General features: G+C 31.1%; 2 protein-coding genes and 1 pseudogene across 5 annotated transcripts; all 3 read left to right on the plus strand.

Moving 5' to 3' along the window:
• Nucleotides 1–1918: 1918 nt before the first annotated feature.
• Nucleotides 1919–12984, plus strand: LOC106348217 (F-box protein At3g03040-like). 4 transcript variants are annotated; one of them, XM_048735026.1, is made up of 5 exons: nucleotides 3933–4983; nucleotides 5058–5198; nucleotides 5258–5605; nucleotides 5684–5830; nucleotides 12455–12984. In XM_048735026.1, exons 1-5 carry the CDS (start codon nucleotides 4018–4020, stop codon nucleotides 12776–12778), a joined length of 1926 nt encoding a protein of 641 aa, XP_048590983.1. In that variant the 5' UTR covers nucleotides 3933–4017; the 3' UTR covers nucleotides 12779–12984. The 4 variants fall into 4 exon arrangements, with proteins under 4 accessions (XP_048590985.1, XP_048590983.1, XP_013643364.2 ...); XM_013787910.2 differs by lacking the exon at nucleotides 12455–12984 and having other exon boundaries at nucleotides 3937–4983; nucleotides 5684–6361; XM_048735027.1 differs by lacking the exons at nucleotides 3933–4983; nucleotides 5058–5198; nucleotides 5258–5605; nucleotides 5684–5830 and adding exons at nucleotides 10563–11632; nucleotides 11722–11862; nucleotides 11922–12269 and having other exon boundaries at nucleotides 12344–12948.
• LOC106350514 lies at nucleotides 6884–8854 on the plus strand (annotated as a pseudogene).
• A 7997-nt stretch (nucleotides 12985–20981) lies between the features above and the next one.
• Nucleotides 20982–24116, plus strand: LOC125574837 (F-box/LRR-repeat protein At3g58940-like). Its single transcript, XM_022687592.2, has 4 exons — nucleotides 20982–22770; nucleotides 22862–23002; nucleotides 23071–23430; nucleotides 23506–24116. Exons 1-4 carry the CDS (start codon nucleotides 21820–21822, stop codon nucleotides 23857–23859), a joined length of 1806 nt encoding a protein of 601 aa, XP_022543313.2. The 5' UTR covers nucleotides 20982–21819; the 3' UTR covers nucleotides 23860–24116.
• The last annotated feature ends 681 nt before the right edge of the window (nucleotides 24117–24797 follow it).

A 24797-nucleotide genomic window follows, 5' to 3' on the forward strand; every position in this document is an offset into this window, starting at 1 on the left:
ATTAAATACTGAACTGGTTAACTTTGTTTTTGTTGTAATCATACTAGTGGTATTCCGGCGCTACGCGCCGGGTTCATATGTTTTTTCTGAAATGAATTTACAATTTACTTTATGGTTTTAGTAAAGAAAATATGTTCAAAAATATGAATATGAAAATATGTTGAAAGTGAATGATATCCATTTGATAGTGGTTAGCGACCGTAATGTATTATTTGTTTTGAAGTTGATTAGTTCAAAGAGGAATATCATAAGTGGTTGTGACTTATCGATTTGATAAAAATAGAATAAAAAACCGATAGTCCTAACAAAGTTAATTTAATTGGAATTTGAACATAAAGTAAAATTGATGTTTTATTTACAGAACATACTTGTACTCTTTAGTACCATGTTGACAGTATATGGAAGAAACATTTGAAGTTCTATTTTAGTGACTAATTTGAATTAAAACGTGTGTAATAAGCATAGGTGCTACCAGCGGGAAAGAAATGTTGTCAAAATGTTGATGTTTATATTTTTGTACGCCGTTTGATTTGAGCGGCCTTGACTAAAACTGTTGATGATTTCGTAATATTATAGATGTTGCCCCTCGAATATTGGCTAGCACATGCGATGATATTTTCTTTGATTTTAAGAAGTTTTTTTAATGATTGATAGTTGATGATTTGAATTCATTTTTTGAATTTTAATGAAGATAGCGATATTGAATTGGTATTACCACTTTACCAGTGACTAATTATGCTAAAACATTATAAGTAAATTCTGAATTGCTAAATTTTATTATTTGTTAAGGTGGACCCATTAAGTCTAAAAATGATATTTTTCCAACTCAACTCATTAGGGTAGACTGTGTAAAGTCTTAAACATTCTTAAAATTTTTCTTAAAAAATTCATTTATACATTGAGACAGAAAGAAGATAAATAATGTTAATTCTAAAAATTATTGTGTAACTCTTATGAAGATTGCATCATGCTGTAATTTTCCTTACTTGTAATTAATGTAATTTTGCTAAGTTAGAAATTTATCTGATATATTAGTTAAGGGAATCTTTTATAATAATTCTGAAATGACAAAGACGTAAATTATCAATCAAATTATTAAATTATATTATTTTATTCAGCTGATTAGACCATTATAATAACACAAAATTAATTTTTATTTCTTAGTACTATATAAATAAATTGATTACATATTCATATATAATCATATAGACATATTATAATGTTACATTTCCTTAATGCGTTGGAATTTTACACATAAGTCTTAGAATCAATACTCAAATTTTCTTAGTAATTAAAATTAATCTATACACTTCAATTTAACTGGGAGGGAGACATAGCCAACACCAATATACATCACATTCCCCCCTGATTGTATAATTCCTAATACTTCCTAGAACTTGAGTTCCTAGAACTTGTACTCAGACCGGGGCGACTTGGTAGGATGACTCCACCTTTCACGGCCATCTCCTTTGTATTCGCCACCTTTCAGGAGTAGTAGCGTCAAGAATTTGCATGGACAAAGCCATCTCAGGCGATTAGTCATGTATGCTAAGTGCTAACCAGCTGATATACTATTTTATATTGAAAAATGTGAATAATATTGGAACAAATTACTTCTTTTTGTATGTGTGTGTCCTGTAACCAATAGCTTTCAGAATTTGGAGTTTGTATCATAAGAAATGAAGTGAAGATAATAGAAGATCCATGAGACCATCCCAGACATTTGGGATGAATTGATCACCAAGTTAAGTGTCTGACACTGTGTGTTAAACCAGCAAGTGATGGTTGCTCCACTGGTGTTGCATGATTATGGTTAAACTCTTATTCAAATGTATATTTCTCTTATTTTTGTTTCTTTAAACCTTGAGGCCTCTCATGTAGTTCACTACGTTTGGGTTACCTAAATAGTTAGTAAACTAAACTAACATTGGTGCACTTGGATTTTACATTTAATTCCCACATAACTTTTAGATCCATTTGTAAGACTCATTAAGACTGTCCAATTGACAAGCAGCCACAAAGTTTTGTAACCAACAAAAATCGTGTGTTACATAAAATGCTCAGGCAATCCCTAAAGCCTTAGAACATCAAAGTCGCACTAACTCAAAAACTTAATCGGCATCTACGTCTATAGTATCTGAAGACTAATTTGAGTTTTTAAGCGTTTCTCCTGCTCTCTGTAAACGTAGAGGAACTCAGCGGGTGCTCATAAACTCACCAGGTTAAACACCAGAAAGAAAAAAACAGGTCGAGAAGGTAGCCTTGATTTACATCATTTCCATTCAACAGTACTGGAATCAGTTCTCATCTCTTTAGTTCACCTTATACTTTCCAGTTTGACATTAGGAAACTACAGACTCACAAATCCAAATGCACAGCTGAAACATTTAATCACACTGTCAACTCTCTTAAGAGATTGTCTACTAAGGATTCCCAAAAAATCTTTCTGCAAAAGTTGTGGAGTACCCTGCTACATATGTAAGAGGTGAAGGTATGGTTTCAGTTTCTGTATCATAAATATAAAAAAAACTTGATGAATTGTATGCATCCATCTCTTGCAAATGAGAAGAATTTTGAGTCAAAAAGCTTTGTCTTCCAAGATAATTTGAAAACCATTTCTCTTCTCTCTCATCAAACGCAGAGCCAGACCATTCCGCATCGACACACCTTTTGCCACAGAACTCGGTTTAGACAATAGAATCTTTAACAGACTCATACCAGGAGCTATTACCACTGCAAAATGAAAGAATCAAGACAACAATTCAAGTCTCGTCTCGGACAAAAGTTTATGTTATTACTAACAGAATATATTTATACCCAAATATAAGTCTTTTGGCTCCCAAATCCCAATCTTTCAAGATGGAGTGGTAAGAGAAAGAGAAATTAGGAAGATGGTTGAGTGTATGAGTTTAGTCCACGTAAACAATATTTGTAAAACACACAGAAACAAACCATTATTTTTGTCTGACTGTGGTTGTATGATTAAGGAGGACGTCGATGGACTGGTGCCGGGAAATAAACCGTAAACGTAGATCCACCGTACTGCTCTGTTTTCTGTCTCTTTAACACAACCTCGATAGATGTTGCCTCTGTTCTGGTCTTCTCCTCCGTTTTCCAATCTCTTCCTCCACCTTCAGTTTTTGTCGTCGCGGGAACTTGTCTGAATCTAGCATGTCCAGTTTTAGATCTACCGAGAAGAGATATAACCTTGACAACGTCAGTGACCGCCGTTATCTAAGAGGCTGAGCTTTATATAGAAGACCTTCCACCGGTTAGATATGAAGAGGTTGAGCTGGAATTAATGCTACGGAGTGGGGCGAGTGAGATGAAACATGTTAATGGTCGGATCAAAGAAGTAAATAAATGGAAACGGAAGGCATTACAGAAAGTGAATCGATGACTGCTTCATCGGAATGAAAAGAGCTCAGACCAAATAACCTACACTAAGTTTTGTGCTTAGAGAAAAAAAAACAATTGGGCCAGGACAAAATAACCTAATATAAGCCCAAATAGAAATTACTTTGGGAATAAACTATACGAAGCTCATAATGGTTGCGAAAGGATTATTGAGAACAGAAAAAAAATTGGTTTGTAGGTTTTTTTTAAGTGCCAGGTGTCTAAAAAAGCCCCTATGTTAATGATGATGTGGATGGCCTAAGGAGAGAGACAACTCTCCTTTATTATTATAGATAGATAGATAGATACTATTCCTTCATTTCGTAATATTAATTTTCGTGTCTATGAAGGTAATTATGTACAAACTGACTAATTAATCAAAGTTATAAAGGGACATATATACATTCGCCATTTTTTTTGGACAACACATATACAAAAAGTTTTAACACTTTGAGACTCACGATTCTGGTATTTGATTGGGTTTGGTTTTATTCGGTTTGATAACCAGTGCAAAACCATTCCTAAACCAAGTCACACTCTTTCACAGAAAACACCCAACATCTTCCCTACAATAGGTTAACTCCCAATCTTCTGCTTCTATTTGATTTGGGTGCAGCGAAGATGGATCGTATCGGAAGTCTCCCTGACGAGGTTCTTTCTCATATACTATCTTCCCTAACGACAAAGGAAGCTGCTATAACCTCGATTCTCTCCAAAAGATGGCGAAATCTCTTTACACTCGTCCCTTATCTCGACATTGACGACTCTGTGTTTCTTAACCCGGAGGAAGGTAAGCGGGAACGAGATGGTATCCTCCAAAGCTTCATGGATTTCGTGGATAAGGTTTTGGCTTCGCAGGGCGATACTCCCATCAAGAAATTCTCCTTGAAATGCAAAACTGGCATCGACACAGATCGTGTGAATCAATGGATATGTAATGTCCTCCAACGTGGCGCTACAAGCCTTGAACTTGTCCTAGATTTTCCTAGAGAAGACGATGACGATCTAGATTCCGATTATATGTATTTTCTGCCTAATGAGCTGTTCGTTAGCACCAAACTGGTCGAGTTGAGTTTAAGAAGCGAGTTTGGTGTTGATTGGTGGCGTGGAGGTAGTTCAAACACTCTCTTACCAATGCTCAAGACTCTCTGCTTTGAATCTAAGTGGATTCTGTTATGTAATGATCTCCAGATGTTTCTTGCTGCTTTCCCTGTTCTTGAGGAGTTCCACATGGCTGATATCGAGTGGCCTCAATCGGACCAATCCGTTTTGAGTGTAAGCCTTATGAAGTTAACTATCTATGCCGGCGGTTTCGAAGACTTTCGGAATCCGAAGAGGATTTCTTTTGATACTCCGAAGCTAGTTTACCTTGAGTATTCTGATTTTGTTGCCGCGGATTACCCCAAAGTTAACTTGCCCAATCTAGCTGAGGCTGTACTCATCCTTAAGGTAACTGAACATCAGATTGATTTAATACGAGAACCAGATGATGAAGATGATGTTTCTCTACGTCTTGGAAATGTGTGGAAGCTCATAAGTGGCTTAAGAAATGTTAATAAACTTTTCATTTCTGCTGAGACTCTTGAGGTCAGTTGTTATTTATCTGAAACATCAAATGTTTTTTGAAACAAATGTTGAGATGGGGTTTGTCTTTGTTTCAGGTACTCTCTCTATGCTGTGAGTCGATGCCGGTGTTCAACAACCTCAAATCTCTACATATTATTTCTGATGCGGATCTGGGATGGCAAGCGATGCCGGCTCTCTTAAGGAACTCTCCACATTTAGAAACTCTAATCCTTAAGGTATATATATGCTCAAAACATTGTACAAAGTCACTTACTGACTTGCTTCCTCTTTCAAGGGTCTCTTACACCATGTGACTGACAAGTGCGGGGATGCTTGCGACTGCATATCTCGGGAGGACAAAGGTCGTTCACTATCATCATGTCCAGTGAAGAAGTTGCAGATCAGAGGGTTCAAAGGAACAGTTAGAGAGAAAGGGATGATAAGGCATTTCTTGGAGTCTTTCCCATGTCTGGATGAGATGGAAGTATATGCCGACCAGAGTGATAATGATCCTACAAACGTGGAAGTCAATAGAATTTATAAAATCGTTGCATACAAGGTTCACGCGGAGGACGTTTCGACGGAGACTGTGCTACAGTCGAAGACTATGTCCCAAACCCAGATGGAGGAGATCTCCTCTCAGGTATATATTGAATTACATTAAAAAAGAAACCATTACGGTTTTGAATTAACTAATCAGTCCTTTTCTTGGATTCTGCAGTTTACACCCCGCAATAACAGAAATAAGTACGATTTTGTTTACATCTTGCATGGATCTCCTCCTCCTCCAACACCTCAGGATATGTCTGAGGACTACCTTAAAGAACAGCTTGATGCTGCTGAGACCAAACTTGCGGAACTTAATGAGGAATATAAGGAGAGGCAACGAGTCCATGATGCTATGTTTGATGGAATTGTTGAGCAGTACCCGATGATAGCATCGGCATTGAAGGCTCGACAAGCTGCAACAGACTCAGAGGCGTCTAACGATCAGGAGAAGAAGCGGGACGTCGAGGCTCTGTTGGAAATCATGGGGGACCTGTATCCAGATTTTGCATCAGCGCTGAAGGCTATGCGTGGGACTGCCTTAGAGCGAGGGGAGCCGTCGAGGGATCAGGGGGAGATGGCCGAGCTCGACCAACCTACGTCCACAGCTGTGGCAGCAGATCTCTTGCCACGAGATGGAGACTAGATTTATGATTGTGCTTTTATTTTCCCGTAAAACTTGCATATTACAAATTATTTTTGGGTTTCGATATTTTGGGTATTAGGTATGTCGGATCTAGGAAATTTGGTACCGATTAGATTGTTTAGAATTTTGGATCGTATCGGTTTGGTACCTATAGAAAATTTAGTTCCATTTGTTAAAATTTAAATCTATAGAAAATTACTGACTTTATCCAAAATTACTAGTTCGGATTCGGTTTTTTTATATCCAATTTTTTTTTCAAAAATAACAAAAATATCTTCAAATAAATGAAAATATGTGCTACCTAAAAATTAAATAATATATTCAAATTTATAACTATTATTTTAAATATTTGAATTATTATAAATATTAACATAACTAATATTTCTAGATATATTCTATCCGTTTCATAATTGATGATGTTTTAGAAGATTTTTGGTGTTTCAAAATATATGATGTTTTGATATTTTTATGTTATTTTTAACTCTATTGAAAACTGTGTAACCAATTAGATGTTGTAATCATTTTTGTAACTGGTTGGATGATTTTTAAATTATATTTTGAAACTACTTTTTAAGAGAAAAGTAAATTTCTTAATCTTTGTGCATTAAAGAATAACATCATGTATTGTGAAACAGAGGGAGTATATGTTTACATTTCGGATATTTTTGGATATATGTAATTTTCGGGTTCAGTTCATGCTAGGGTTTGATTTTTCAGATATAGAAAATTATGTATCGTTCGGATATTTATGTCGAAACAGGTTGGTTTGAATTTCGGATCCGTTAAGTCTAGAAATTACTTATTAATATATTATGTTTCATTTAAGTTTAATTATTATACTTTTTACTATGTCTAAATTTTAGTTCTCGACGATGTTGCTCTGCTTGATCGGATGGTGGAAAATGGTCATCCACCTGACCTTGTCACTTACAGAACAATTGTAAACAGATTGTGTAAGATATTATACAGTGCCGCCATGACGTCATAGCGATGCTCAAAATCTTTTCAGTGAAATGCACGAGAAAGGAATCGTTCCGGATGTAATCACCTACAGTTGTATGATATATGGTTTTTGTATCTCTGGTAGATGGAGTGATGGCGAGCGGTTGTTGCGCGAAATGGTAGAAAAAGATATCAATCCCAATGTTGTAAAACACATTGATCAATGCATTGGTCAAAGGAGGCAAGTTCATTGTGCCGACGAACTATACAGTGAGATGCTCCACATGGGTGTATATCCTAATACAGTCACATATAATTCAATGATCGATGGACTATGCAGACAGAACCGCTTAGATGAGGCAAAACGTACATTCGATTCGATGGGTAGTAAAGGCTGCTCTCCAAAAGTAGTGACCTTCACTACACTCATTAATGGCTATTGTAAGGCTGGGAAGGTTGACGATGGGATGGAGCTTGCCCACGAGATGTACCAAAGAGGAATAGTTGCTGATGAAGTTACTTACAAAACTTTGATTTATGGGTTTCGTCATGTGGGTCATTGAAGCCCTAGACATTTTCCAGGAGATGATTTCCAGTGGTATATGTCCTGATACCATTACTATCCGGAATATGCTGATTGATTTATGGAGTAAGGAGGAACTTAAAATGGCTGTGACAATGTTTTAGTATCTCCAGAAGAGTATGGTATGTCCTCCTCAACACATATTTTTTTCAATTTCTTTGCTTACCTTTCGTGTGTTTGGAGAAGAATGTAAACATATCCAGGAAAGTTTGCTACCAAATTTCCAATTTCAGCTGAAAAATACAGAATCCTTATTAACCCGCTGATTGGTTGGGTGTGCTTGTTTTGCAGCGTTAATAATTACAGGATGAATGAAGAACAAATGTTTTTATGTCTTTGGCAGCAAAGCTTCAGTGCCATTTAATTTTTGTTGGATCTGTTCCTTACTAATTTTTTATCAGATTACAAAATATTGAAATTTCTTTAAGCCTGGTGATTTTGAATTTTATTTTTATTTTTTTATTTTCATTTTTTATTTTATAGTTTTTTGAGTATTTTTTATTTTTCTAATGGCTTTATCACCAAAGTAGTAATGATTTATGCATATATATGTGGATTGGCGTTTGCTAATCAAAATACCAAAATAGATAATACAATATATCAAATTTTACAAATGTTACCTGGAGATGTGCACATGCCTACATGTTTATATGTGTACATGATTACATTTGTACATGTGTACTTTTTTTATGTGTACATATATATATTATTAAAAAATAAATAGGCGGATAGTGTTAAAATAATTATTTGTGGATTGATTTATATGTGAATAGTGAAAACGTACTCGTCTATATACTCTTTGAGATACACATCCACACAAAAATTATAAAATGATCTGAAAAATTCATCAAGAATTTGAGACTAATTACAACATTTCATTTTGACTAGCTCACTTATTACTAACTATTGTTTTCCAGTGAACTTCCGACGGACAATGCTGTTGGAAAATTTCCTCGAAAATTTCTAACAAAAAGCATTGGTCTGGATTTCCATGTGTTCATATGTACATATTTACATGTGTGCATGGTGTACATGTACATATTATTAAAGAAACGTACATTTCGTTTGTAATGTACAAATGCAACATGATTATACACATTACATTTGAGAAGTTTCAAATCACATTTGAGAAGTTTAAAATCATAACACAAAATATCAGAAAACACAAAAGATGAAAGTGATGTACATAACATATAGGTGATTTTAATGGTTTTCACAAACATCTAAATGTACACTTAATTAATAAACATCTACATGTACATTTAGAATGTACACATGTATTCGATTTTTTTAATAATTAATTTATTAATGACATCATTATAATTATGTCATCTTCTTCCCGAGTCCCTTAGGGTTACAAATTTTACAAGAAATTTGAGGATTTTTAACTCATTGGTAGGAACAAAATGAAAGACAGCTTAAAAACATTTAACTTGGTCTTATTGCTCTTGATTTCATGTTGATTTGTTAGCTGCGATTTGTCGGCGGTAAAATGAAACAAAATGAAGAAGGAAAACATATGCATGACAGCACGATAAACGTTTCTGTGACCGGAGCTTGAGGGTGACGACGAGTGCAGCGGCTCAGGCAAAGAAGCTTACTGTGGTCAGGGTTACCCGCATTCGAGCTCGTGACTCAATCATATTCGCGACAGAGAGTTTTGATGAGGGTTGGGATAGTTTTGACGGTAATTGAAATTCATAAAGGAAAGAGAGAGAGAATAAATCTTGACCATTCAGTATGTAATTAAATCAATGGTTTATAGCAATTCAAGTGACTTTATTAATTGATGCTAGTTTTTCTTTTTCTTTTTTAACGTTGGGAACACATTACATCATCATATAATCACTAGATCTATTACATATGATGATCAACTACCTGCAACATATGTGATATTGATGAATAGCTCCACGAATAATGATTCCACGATGAAGCTCTTCCCGAAACACTTGAAACCACAGACGGTTTTGCATGTACGACATCCTCGATAGACAGGTTCTCACCGCAACAAGCGACCACAACGAACGGCTCTGTTTACAGTACTCTGGAACCTCCGAAAGCTTTGCATCCTATAATCTACAAGAAATTGCATAGTATGGGATTCAAACCCCATACCTAGGTGTAGAAGCCTTTTAACCAATAGGCTAGGGTGCTTCCACAATTGATGCTAGTTTAGTTAGATATATTTTCTAAAAGGATGTAACTGGATCAGTTAGGAGACAAGGAAAAAGTTAAGAAAAAGTGTCATGAGGAGTACATAGTGCTTTAGAGTGTAAAGAAGTAGATGTGATGTGACCTATTGTGTAAAGGGTAATTCTCCTAAATAGACTATTTTTAAGTTTTGATCACAAAAATATACTACAATGAGGAAAATGACCAAAATGTTTCATTTAATAGGTAAAAGGAACCTAATACTCTAGATATAAAAAAAATTAAAAATTAAAAATAAAATAAAATAAAAATAAATAAACTTTTTTTATAGTTTTAGATTATATGTTTTCAAATTCGAATTTTTTTATAATTTTGGTTACATAAATTTTTTTTTCAAAATTTTTATTTTATTTTTTTTTCAAATTTTGTTTTTGTAATTTGAAAATACTATTTGAAACTATTTTTAAAATTTTTATTATAAAATTTTTAATATTTATTTTTTATTTTATAAAATTTTAAATCTCAATCCCAAATCTCCACCCCTCAGCTCTAAACCTTAAGAGTTAGATTAGTTAACTTTAATGATATATATGTATATTTACTTCTTTAATAAAATATTTTGGTTATTTTGATATTTATGGTCTATATTTGTGACATAATTTTTTTTAGTGCTATTTTAGGCTATTTCCCGATTGGTTATATTCGGTTTGATAAAAAGTACAAAACCAACCCTAACTAAGTGTTCTTCATTTCAATTGATTCCTTGTCTTAACCAGCGACTCATCGCGCACTCTTTTAACTCCCAGTCTTCTGATTCTAAACTTGTATTCTTGCAAGAGAAGATGGATCGTATCGGAAGTCTACCCGAAGAGGTTCTTTCTCATATACTGTCTTTCCTGACGACAAAGGAAGCTGCTATAACCTCGATTCTCTCCAAAAGATGGCGCAATCTCTTTACACTCGTCCCTAGCCTCGACATTGACGACTCTGTGTTTCTTAACCCGGAAGAGGGTAAGCGGGAACGAGATGGTATCCTCCAAAGCTTCATGGATTTCGTGGATAAGGTTTTGGCTTCGCAGGGCGATACTCCCATCAAGAAATTCTCCTTGAAATGCAAAACTGGCATCGACACAGATCGTGTGAATCAATGGATATGTAATGTCCTCCAACGTGGCGCTACAAGCCTTGAACTTGTCCTCGATTTTCCTGGATCAGACGACAATTGGGATTCCGATTATATGTATCTTCTGCCTAGAGAGCTGTTCGTTAGTAGCAAACTGGTGGAGCTGAAATTAAGAAGCGAGTTTGGTGTTGATTGGTGGCGTGGAGGTACGGACACTTTCTTACCAATGCTTAAGACTCTCCGCTTTGAATCTACGTGGATTCTGTTGTGTGATGATCTCGAGGTGTTTCTCTCTGCTTTCCCTGTTCTCGAGGAGTTCTACATGGCTGATATCGAGTGGCCTCAATCGGACCAATCCGCGTCGAGTCAGAGCCTCAGGAAGTTAACTATCCATGCCGGCGGTTTCCAAGATTTTCGAAATCCGAAGAGGATTTCGTTTGATAGTCCGAGTCTCGTTTACCTTGAGTATTCTGATTTTGTTGCCGCGGATTATCCGAAAGTTAACTTGCCCAATCTAGCCGAGGCTGTGCTCGACCTTAAGGTGACTCTACATCAGATTGACTTAATACGAGAACCAGATGATGAAAATGTTGTTTCTCTACGTCTTCGGAATGTGTGGAAGCTCATAAGAGGGTTAAGAAATGTTAATAAACTTTTCATTTCTGCTGAGACTCTTGAGGTCAGTTGTTATTCATCTGAAACATCAAATGTTTTTTGAAACAAATGTTAATGTTGGGACTTAGGATGGGTTTTTGTCTTGTTTTTCAGGCACTGTCTCTATGCTGTGAGTCGATGCCGGTGTTCAACAACCTCAAATCTCTACATATTATTTCTGATGCGGATCTGGGATGGCAAGCGATGCCGGCTCTCTTAAGGAACTCTCCACATTTAGAAACTCTAATCCTTAAGGTATATATATGCTCAAAACATTGTACAAAGTCACTTACTGACTTGCTTCCTCTTTCAAGGGTCTCTTACACCATGTGACTGACAAGTGCGGGGATGCTTGCGACTGCATATCTCGGGAGGACAAAGGTCGTTCACTATCATCATGTCCAGTGAAGAAGCTGGAGATCAGAGGGTTTCAAGGAACAGTTAGAGAGAAAGAGATGATAAGGCATTTCTTGGAGTCTTTCCCTTGTTTGGATGAGATGGAAGTATATGCCGACCAGAGTGATAATGATCCTACAAACGTTGAAGTAAATAGAATTTATAAAATCATTGCATACAAGGTCCACGGGAAGGAGATTTCTACTCATACTGTGCTACAGTCGAAGGGTATGTCCCAAAGCCAGATGGAGGAGATCTCCTCTCAGGTATATTTAATTACATTAAAGAAAACCATTACGGTTTTGAGTTAACTAATCAGTCCTTTTCTTGTTTTCTGCAGTTTACACCCCGCAATAACAGAAATAAGTATGGTATGGTTTACATCTTGCATGGAACTCATCCTCCACCGCAGGAGATCTCTCAGTACTACATTAAGGAGCTGCTTAATGAGGAATATAAGGAGAGGCAACGAGTCCATGATGCTATGTTTGATGGAATTGTTGAGCAGTACCCGATGATAGCATCGGCATTGAAGGCTCGACAAGCTGCAACAGACTCAGAGGCGTCTAACGATCAGGAGAAGAAGCGGGACTTCGAGGCTCTGTTGGAAATCATGACGGACCTGTATCCAGATTTTGCATCAGCGCTGAAGGCTATGCGTGGGACTGACTTAGAGCGAGGGGAGCCGTCGAGGGATCAGGGTGAGATGGCCGAGCTCGGCCAAACTACGCCCACAGATATGGCAGCAGATCTTTTGCCACGAGATGGAGACTAGATTTATGATTGTGCTTTTTTTTTCGTGTAAAACTTATATATCTTATATATTAAAACAGAAGTCACAACTTTAATTCATGTGTGATATTTTAAAAAATGGACTCTCACTAGAAATCAGTTATCATTCATTTCTTTCTAATAATATGGCTTAATAATATATCATTCCTAATATAACAATCGACTCCTATAAAACCGGATTGGTTAACAAACACATATTTGATTCCATAATAAATTATACATAATAGTAATGTAAACCATTGTATAGTTCAAAATACTGAACCGATTTAAATAATATCTTTTGATATCTTTTAGTTTTAAATATACATATATATTTTTTAAAAAAAATCTAACAAATCTGTTTGAAAGATTTTAACAAGATCTTAATTTTCAAAAATTCTATGTAAATATTTTTTATAATTCGTAATTAGTTTTAAAATATTATTATACATTAATATATTTTATAAAATGAAGAATAAAAGTTTTATCTTATTTTACCTATTATATAAAATAATCAATCATATTAAGAGAAAATTATTATATTGAACTAAACATGATAAACTATATTAAATTATTAGATTTGTATATTTTATTTTCAGAAGTATTTATGTTCAGAATATAATATGTTGGTAATCTTATGTATTAAAACAGAAGTCACAACTTTAATTCATGTGTGATATTTTAAAAAATGGACTCTCACTAGAAATCAGTTATCATTCATTTCTTTCTAATAATATGGCTTAATAATATATCATTCCTAATATAACAATCGACTCCTATAAAACCGGATTGGTTAACAAACACATATTTGATTCCATAATAAATTATACATAATAGTAATGTAAACCATTGTATAGTTCAAAATACTGAACCGATTTAAATAATATCTTTTGATATCTTTTAGTTTTAAATATACATATATATTTTTTAAAAAAAATCTAACAAATCTGTTTGAAAGATTTTAACAAGATCTTAATTTTCAAAAATTCTATGTAAATATTTTTTATAATTCGTAATTAGTTTTAAAATATTATTATACATTAATATATTTTATAAAATGAAGAATAAAAGTTTTATCTTATTTTACCTATTATATAAAATAATCAATCATATTAAGAGAAAATTATTATATTGAACTAAACATGATAAACTATATTAAATTATTAGATTTGTATATTTTATTTTCAGAAGTATTTATGTTCAGAATATAATATGTTGGTAACCGGGGTTAACATTAGCAAACTATATAATACATGTATAAAAATTAACATGTATTTCATTAAAGCTAATAATATAAAAAATCTTTGTATTTATTTTAATTATGATATCTTTTCATTTTAACTTTATATATATATATATATATAATTCTAACAAATCTGTTGAAACATATTTTAACAATATCTTAATTTTCAGAAAGTTTATATAAATATTTTAACTAATTTTGTAATTACCAATGAACTATTATTATTCATTAATATGTATTCAATTATCGTTTATAAAATGAAACAAAATAATTATATCTTATTTTTATCTATTTTATAATAATAATAATTCATGTTAAAGTAAAAATATTATATTGAATTAAATATGATAAATTATATTAAATTGATAAACTTAAAATTTTATTTTCATAAATATAAAGTATTTATGCTAAAAATATAATACGTTGACATAACCATTTAGCATTCGCAAACTATATGATAAATGTATAAAAATTGACATATCTTAGATTTTTGTATATTCAAAGAATATATTTTTAAAATGAATAAACGTAAAAAAATATTGATATAAGGAAATACGACTTTGAAGGTTGGCGGGTTAGAATTGAATATAAATTTGATACAAAATAAATTTCAAATATGTTGTTTCATGCATATATTAATTTGTTTAATAACAAAATCTAAATACAATAACATAATATATAATAAGAAGTGACAAATACATGTGATAGTTTTATACTATTGATTGTTACACCATGTAAACTATAAAATTGTTATATTTGAAACAGGTATATAAATATTTAAATATATGGTTAACGTTAAAATTGTACTAATGAACTAAAATAAAAATATATATATATATGTTTATAAAACCGAAAAAGAACATCCGCGCGGTTGCGCGGGTCAAGATCTAGTCTAATATATTAAAACAGAAGTCATGACTTCTTTTCATGTGTGATTTTTTTAGTTTGGACAATTTCTAAAAAATATCATATTTTACATAAGTTCATTATTATATTTTTTAATATCTTTATCTTTTTATTTGAATTACAAATGAATATATTTAAAATGTTCTAACAAAATCTTTTTAAAATCTTCTTAGAATCTTTTTAAATTTACTTTCAAAAATTAGTTAGTTTTAATTTAAATTATCATAAAATATAATTAGAAATTAAAATTGAATATAGTTTTGGTTTATAAACGAAAATTTAAATAAAATGAAATTAATTAATTTCAAAAATACATTTACTAATAATTTTTAAATATTTTGTTAGAAATAAATATTTATTTCTATTTTAATTTTTTCAAATTTATTTTCTAATAAAATAAAAATCATGATTTTTTGATGAGTGATATTTTTATTTGGACCATCATTTAAATTTTCTATTAAATGTATATCACTAATGCTAATATATATAATATTTTTAACTACTTTAATCATAATATCTTTTATATCTTTTAATTTTTTTAAAAAAATTAAAATTCTAACAAATCTTTTGAAAAAGATTATAATAAGATCTTAATTGTCATAAATTGAATATAAATATTTTCAACTAATTTTGTAATTAGTTATGAAATCTTACTATAAAAATAAAATTATATCATATTTTATCAATTTTATAATAATATCTATCATTTTAAAATAAAAGCGTTATATTGAACAAAATATGATAAAATTATTTTAAATTGATAAGTTAACATATTTTATTTTCATAAATATAAAATATTTATGCTAAAAATATAATACGTTGGTAGAACGGGTTAATATTAGTAAACTATATAACACATGTATAAAAATTTATCTTATCTTAAACTTTTTAATATACAGTAATTTATTATATAAAATTAATTAACATTAAAAAATAACTAAAAAAATCTAGCGATTTGAATTACGGATCATGATTATAATAAATTAAATACAAAATTGTTTTTATATGGCAGCCCTGCGCGGGGTTATGGATAAAAAAGATTATAATTTTTAAACTATACTGCTTAATTTATTAGTGTAATTTAAATATATTTGAATAAAAAAATGAGAGTAAGCAAAGACTTATATAAATTTATTATAAGTTTATGATAAAATAAAACATAAGCAATAGAATTATTATTTTCATAATATAAATTATGAATATAAAATGAAGAAAAAAGTAGGAAATAAAATACTAAAGAAACAAACTTTAAAGAACCAATTTTTTTAAAAAGACTGATAAAACTACAACTGAGAAGTGTCTTCAGAACTCTTCGTTTGCAATCCTATAAAGAGATATAACAAAGTATCAACTTAGTAAAATAGACACAAATAATGATAGTCCAAATTCACTAAAAGAAATGATATACCACTTTCTGAAAGCATCAATTTCTGGAACATCATTGGGTTAAAAAATAATTTTCAAAAAACCCATCAATTTTAATTAAAACTAGATTTTGACCCGTGCAACCGCACGGGTGTTTGTTTTCACTTTTCTATACATAAATTATTGTTTTAGAACATAAGTGGTATATATTTTTAATGTTAATCATATACTTAAATATTTATATAACTATTTCAAATACAATAATTTTATAATTTACATGTTATAATTAATTAATTTTTTAAACCTTATGTATTTACCACTTCTTATTATATATTTATCTTATTGTATTTGCATTCAGTTATTAAGCAAATTAATATATTCATGAGAAAATATATTTAAAAATATTTTGTATTTAATTTATGCTAAATTCTGACCCGTATTTCAAAACTGGATTTCTTTTTACCAGTATTTTTATGCTTATTCATTTTAGATAATTTATTATTGTATATATAAAAGTGTAAGATATATTAATTTTTAGACATGTATTATATAGTTTGTTAATTTTAAGCTGTTCTATCATCATATTATATTTTAAATAAATAGTTTATATTTATGAAAATAAAATTTATAAATTTATCAATTGAATATAATTTTATCATATTTATTTTAGTATAATAATTATATTTTAACATGATCATGACTATAAAAGTAGATAAAATAGGATATAATTTATTTATTTTCATTTCTAAACGATAACTTAAAATACATTAAGTTATTGTTTAAATATTTTTACACAGATTTATTAGAATTTTTAAAATATAATATATAATATATATTATATTTAAAATGAAAATATATTATGATTAATGTAGTTACAAAGATTTTATATTATTAAATTTAAAGAAGTACATGTTAATTTTTATACAAGTATTATATAGTTTGATAATGTTAACCCATCTTACCAACATATTAGATTTTATTTTTGAACATAAATATTTTATAATTACGAAAGTAAAATATATAAATATATAAATTTAATACAATTTTATTATATTTAGCTCAATATAATAATTTTATTTTAATATGATTGATTATGATTATATAATAAATAAAATATTATAGATTTTTTATTTTTCATTTTATATAACTGAATATATTAATGTATAATAATATTTTAAAGTAATTTCAAAATTAGTGAAAATATTTAAATATAATTTTGAAAATGAAGATCTTGTAAAAATCTTTTTAAACAGATTTTTTAGATTTTAAAATAAATATATTTATATTTAAAATGAAAAGATATCAAAAGATATTATGATTAAAATATTTTAAAAATTCTATTTATTATTAGTCTGAATTAAAATGTAGTATGAATTTCTATGAATAGGTCCATTAGGTCCTTTTTTTACAAAATCACACATGAATCAAGGTTGTGACTTCTATTTTAATATATAAGATATATTAAAATATTACATTTAACATTGAAAAAGATTGTAGAAACTTACATTAGAATCAATGAGAATCATTGAAATGATTAGGCCACCAGCAGCAAAGCATTGCTTACACAATCGAACAATACTAATCATCACTCTCCACATTGTCTTAAAAGGTTCCAAATCGGCTACAGAGTTAAAGCTCGCCATGAGTGATATTCAAGCTCGAAAGTTTTGGTAAGGATGTTTTGAGAAGGAAACAGTGGTGAGGAGAAAACAATATAAATCATTGTATCTAGATGCAATGGCGGGTCTATGGTATACTTGCATATCTGAGATTTATTTTATTTTCGTAACAATAATTAATATGAAATTTTGAGAACTTACAATATTCCTTGCTCATCGAATCAATAACATTAATCACTAATTCTTAGTTAATACGTACAATCAAAAGGTAATAAAAAGCGTTGAGGCTAATTGGAGAAAATAATATTTTGACTTTCTTATTTATATTTTTTAATTGATTTAGATGTGTACTAAGGTAAACCGATGTTAATGCTGATATATTGTTTTCATCTTCTGATTAATACGATGAATATGAATCTTATATTCAATTATTCAAACTATAATTAATGCATTTAGGGCCTGGCTAGTTCAAACGCAGCGGTTACGGTTGCGGTTGCAGGAGTTTGTGGATGCGGGCGGTTGCGGTATCTAGCGGTTTTAAGAGATTTGTACGACTGGTACTAAGGTTAAAAATTGGTGCGTTTACGGGTGACTTATGACTGGTTAACTACCAAAAGCGGTAACAGTCAAATAATAAATTAGCAATATATATATTTAATATACTTATAAAAATATCAAAACTCATAAAATTATAATAAATATAAATTTTATATTTAGAAAGTTATAATTTTAATTTTTGAAAATTTATTGAAATTGTTTTAATTATAAAATTTTATAGTATTAATTAAAATATAATAGATATATTTTAATATTTTCATAATTTCAATTTTAAATTTTTTATTAAATATTTTTACTTTTGTATATATATTGTTTTAAAAAAAGAAAAAAAATTTACCTTTCCGCAACCGCCCGCAACCGCAAACGCTAGCTGGAGCCAGCTTTTGAATTTATGAGATTCGGAGCGCTTTGAAGCGGTTTAGAGCGATTTGAGTGATTGTTGCAAACCGCCGACAACCGTTACCAACCGCAAAAGCTGCGTTTGCGGGTGATAGCGGGAAAACCAGTCTGTCTACTTAATTAATATGAAATTTTGAGAACTTACCTTATTCCTTGCTTGTCCTATCACATGGTATATTATAGGAAACAAAGAGTTAATTTGGTCAACGAAATTTAGTTTTAATCAAACAGTTTTGAAAATATGCTAGCAGGCTCGAAACGTTTGACATTATATAAGGATGAGTAAATTCATAATATCAGTTTTGAAATATGTAAGCTGACTTTAAATCAATCAGTTATCACCTAGGATCATATCATTAAATTTGGTTCGTATAATTTAATTTTAAATCAATCACTCTTTTCTTTATGTCAACTAGGTGTCTTCCTGCACCATGTGCAGTAAAAAAAAAATATTTTTTAACAGATAAATATGAATTATATTATAAAATAAAATTTTATTAAAATTGTAAATTTTCTTTTCGTATCAATATTTTAATATAAATTTGATTTAATTAAACATAAAAATTATATTTAAGAATTTGCATGTATATATTTGAAATTATAATCTTAGATAGATTTTTTATCTATTTATTTTAATTAAATATATTAAATTAATTTGTAAAAGATGCATAATTACCAAAAATTAAAATTAAACAATATTTATAAAATTTGTAGATATATAAAAAATAATGATTTTACGATTAATTTTTATAATTTTCTAAAACAATTGTATACATTTTTGAAAATTTTAGTAATAAAATTGTATAATTTGAAAATATATAATTAAATTATATTTCGAAATTTATAATGCCATATTTAAATATATTTATTTTAATGATGATTTATGAGTTATTTTCATAATCTAAAAAAATTTCTAAAAACATAAATTGACATTAAATTTAATATATGAGTTATTACCATATTTTAAAAAGTTTACCAAAAATATAAATTAACATTAAATGCAATTTTCTATGTCATATTAAGCTATAAGACATGTCATCAGTTTCAATAAGCATGTCATATTTGTTTTGTGAAACTGATTATAGAAAGGACATGTGACAAAATCACTTCGTAAATATAGTTTAGGGGATATGAATTGGAAATAATTAACTTGAACCTTTTAAATGACCGGTTTTGATCAAATATTTTATATGAAATATGGAAACCAATTTAGATAACCACCCCTTTTGGTATATATATATATATATATATATATATATATATATATATATATATAAGATATGTCACGAAATATATCATATATATCACGAAAGTAACATTAAAATAAACGTTAAATTGTTACAACATACGTTAAGGCGAGAGTTCTTCTCCCAAACCGGTTTTAAATTGTTAAGGCGAGAGTTCTTGTCTCGAACCGGTTTTAAATCGTAAGTTACCAACTAATATGATTTAAACATTATGTTAAGCACCAATTAATGAGTAATGGCAAAGTATGTAATAAGTCTAGTAACGAGAGGATTTTTACCTAGAGAATGTGAGAATAAATATGGTGTTGCTAGACAAGAAATAACATATTTGTTAATAGCACATGAGCACAAAGTTATGCTCCTACTTTAATATTAAGGGATTAAAGCAAGTTCAGTCCTATTATTTTGTTGCTAGAGATTTCGAGTAATATAGAACTTTTCCTTTAATCCTGGTTCATGTGGCACGTAGTTAACATTCTATTGAGATTGATTATACTTATATATAGTGTTTGACCAAATTAGTTTAACAGCATCAACCTCATTATCAAAGTAATTTCCATGAGAGGTTATTCTCATACTAAAAACATAGGGTCTGAGTACCAAGAGTTATTATTTTAGCCCATTATCTTAACTAATAAACTTATAAACTACAAAACCTACGCTAAATGCCAAGCCTAGTAATAAATTCCCGTGGAAAGAGCTTTCAAGAAGAGGAAAATTAGAATGTGCCAGGTTGCCAAAAATCCCCCTATGTCCTTGATGATGTGGACATATGAGGAAAGAACATAACTCAACTTTATTATTATAGATAGATAGATAGATAGATAGATAGATAGATAGATACCTAGTCGAAGAAAATGACGAGGAAAAAAAATATGACATGCGGCTAAAATTTAAAAGAAATGGGTCTCATGCCAAAAAGAGAATGAAAACAAAATTGTGTGGTTGTGATTGAAGAAAAAAGAATAGATTTTGTGGTTGAAATTGTCCGTTCGTTAATCGGACGGATGTGTTATTGGTTTATATATTTTGATTGATTTAGAAATCCATACAGTATTTATAAATCCAAGTAAAATATACAAATTTTCAAATTCTCTCTGATTAGTATTTACAAATCCGGAGGTTTTCCCTCAGATTTGAGCATTTGTATTTTTAACAAAGAAATCCATGCAAATCTATTCAAATACATTATGAAATCAAATCTATTAGTAAATCCGTATGATTGAATAACACCTGATTTGAATTAGAATTTATGAATCACTAAACGAATAACACATGATTTCAATACGTATTTTAAAATCATAGAACCAATAACACTAGATTTAGTTTAGATTTTTAAATCCATCAAAATACACCAACCAATAACCCCACGTAAAGTGGTAATCTATCCATCCCTCGAATCACTTAGATTAAACTTAGTTGTGTGAGAACTTTTAAGGTCACTTGGACCATATTAGATTAAAGCCCATTTGATAAAACAAAGATTAAAGTCTTAATTTGAAGTAGAAGTGGTTGGGCGGACTCTTTAGCAAGAGAAATAAGAATTAGTGGCTATATTTTCTTCCGTATAGATAAGACACAGATAGACGAAGGTGCTTTTCGGAGAATCGGCTTATCTGACCAAACACTTTATCTATTTTATATGGATAACTGAAAAAAAAAACTCCACATCTTCTGATTCTACTAAACTAGCATTCGTGCAGCTAAGATGGATCGTATCGGAAGTCTACCTAACGATGTTATTTGTCATATATTGTCTTTCCTGACGACAAAGGAAGCTGGTTTAACCTCGATTCTCTCCAAAAGATGGCGTAATCTCTTCACACTCGTCCCTAGCCTCGACATTGACGACTCCGTGTTTCTTATTCATGAAGAAGGTAAGCGGGAACGAGATGGTATTCTTGAAAGCTTCATGGATTTCGTGGATAGGGTTTTGGCTTTGCAAGGTGATACTCACATCAAGAAATTCTCCTTGAAATGCAAAACTGGCATCGACACAGACCGTGTGAACCTTTGGATATGTAATGTCCTCCAACGTGGCGTTAAAAGCCTTGAACTTGTCCTAGATTTTCATGGATCCGATGATGACAACTATATGTATTTTCTGCCCGATGAGATGTTCGTTAGTACCAAACTGGTAGAGCTGAGTTTAAGAAGCGAGTTTGGTGTTGATTGGTCGCGTAGAGGTGCAGACACTTTCTTACCAATGCTTAAGACTCTCACCTTTGAATCTACGTGGATTCTGTTGTGTGAAGATCTCGAGGTGTTCCTCTCTGCTTTCCCTGTTCTCGAGGAGTTCCACATGGCTGATATTGCGTGGCCGCAAATGGATGAATCCGTGTCAAGTCAAAGCCTCAGGAAGTTAACTATCTACGCTAGCGGTTTCCGTGACTTTCGAAATCCGAAGAGCATTTCGTTTGATACTCCGAATCTAGTTTACCTTGAGTATTCTGATTATGTTGCCGCGGATTATCCAAAAGTTAACTTGCCCGATCTAGCTGAGGCTGTACTCGACCTTAAGTTAAATGGACGTGACATTTTACTAATACGAGCACCAAATGATGAAGATGATGTTTCTCTGCGTCTTAGAAATGTGTGGAAGCTCATAACTGGCTTAAGAAATGTTCAGAGACTTATCATTTCTGCTGAGACTCTTGAGGTCAGTTGTTATTTCTGAAACATTATGTGTTTTTTGAAAACAAAAATGTTAATGTTGGGACTCGGAATGGTATTTTTTTGTCTTGTTTCAGGTACTGTCTCTATGCTGTGAGTCGATGCCGGTGTTCAACAACCTCAAATGTCTAGGTATTATTAGTGCTGATGATTTGGGATGGCAAGCAATGCCGGTTCTCTTGAGGAAATGTCCACATGTAGAAACTCTAGTCCTTGAGGTATTAAGCACAAAACATTTAACAATGGTACTTAGAGTTCACTTACTGACTTGCTTACACTTTTCAAGGGTCTCTTACACTATGTGACTGACAAATGCGGGGATGTATGTGACTGCATATCTCGGGAGGACAAAGGGCGTTCTCTTTTATCATGTCCAGTAAAGAAGTTGGAGATCAGAGAGTTTCAAGGAACAGTTAGAGAGAAAGAGATGATAAGGCATTTCTTGGAGTATTTCCCTTGTTTGGATGATATGGAAGTATATGCCGACGACCAGAATGCTACAAACTTGGAAGGAAATATAATTTTTAAAATCATCGCACATAAGGTCGACGAGGAGGAGGTCTCCACCAAGACGGTGCTATTATTATATGGCAAATTGTTTTCTGAGAGTATGTCCCAAACCCAGATGGAGGAGATCTCCTCTCAGGTAATATTTAATTACATTAAAGAAAACCATTACGGTTTTTAGTTAACTAATCTGTCATCTTCTTGGATTCTGCAGTTTACACCCCGCAACAAAAAAAATAAGTACGATTTTTTTTACATCTTGCATGGAGCTCCTCCTCCAACGCAGGAGATGTCTCAGGACCTTAAAGAGCAGCTTGATGCTGCTAAGACCAAACTTGCGGAATTTAATGAGGAATATAAGGAGAGGCAACGAGTCCATGATGCTATGTTTGATGGAATTGTTGATCAGAACACGATGATAGCATCAGCATTGAAGGCTCGACAATCTGCTGCAGAATCAGAGGCGTCTAACGATCAGGAGAAGAAGCGGGACTTCGGGGCTCTGTTTGAAATCATGGCGTACCTGTCTCCAGATTTTGCAACAGCGTTGACAGCTACGTGGGACTGACTTAGAGCTAGGGGAGGCGTCGAGGGATCAGGGGGAGATGACCAAGCTCGACCAAACTATGTCCACAGCTGTGGCAGCGTATGTTTTGCCCCGAGATGGACACTAGATTTATGATTGTTTCTAATTTGTAAAACTTATACTTATATTACTCCCTCAGTATCACTTTAAGTGATGTTTAGAGTAAATAAAATTGTTTCAAAATAATTGATATTATCATTATTCTAGATAGAATTTAATACAATTAAATTTTGTGACAATCGCAAAATACTGATTTTTTTCTTATTGGTTAAATTAATCTTATTTAATAATATTTTTATATAACCAAAATAAATTGTATAAAAATTTGTATTTTCTTAATCCAAGTACAAAAACCTTAAAAACCACTTAAAGTGATACAAAGGGAGTACAAATTATTAAGGCTCGGCATTCGGATATTTTATCGGGTTTGGGCTGGATATATTGAATATCGGGTATGTTAGATCTAGAAAACTGGTACTATTTTGGATCATATTCACTAATTAGTTCGGTTATATTGGAAAAAAAAACAAAAAAAAAATCGGATATAGTACATAATTTAAAAAATTACCGATTATATCCAAAATAACTGGTTCGGATTTGTTTTTTATATATTCAAGTTTATAATTATTATTTTAAATAATTGAATTATTCTAAGTACTATTATTTTTAGATATATATTTATGTATCAGATATCTGTAATTTTTTCGAATTCAGTTCATGTTAGTATCCAATTGTTTAGATATTGGATATCTATGTGAGATCTGGTTTGGTAAACATAAAATTCATATCAGATTCTATGTAGAACTTTGGATCCAGATAATTTGTCCAACTATAAAAATTGATATATTAATATACTATTATGTTTCATTTAAGCTTAATTCTTATATTTATTTATTGCATTTTTTTAACACATCCGTGCA

Source organism: Brassica napus, chromosome A6, assembly GCF_020379485.1.
Source record: "Brassica napus cultivar Da-Ae chromosome A6, Da-Ae, whole genome shotgun sequence".
NCBI lineage: Eukaryota > Viridiplantae > Streptophyta > Magnoliopsida > Brassicales > Brassicaceae > Brassica > Brassica napus.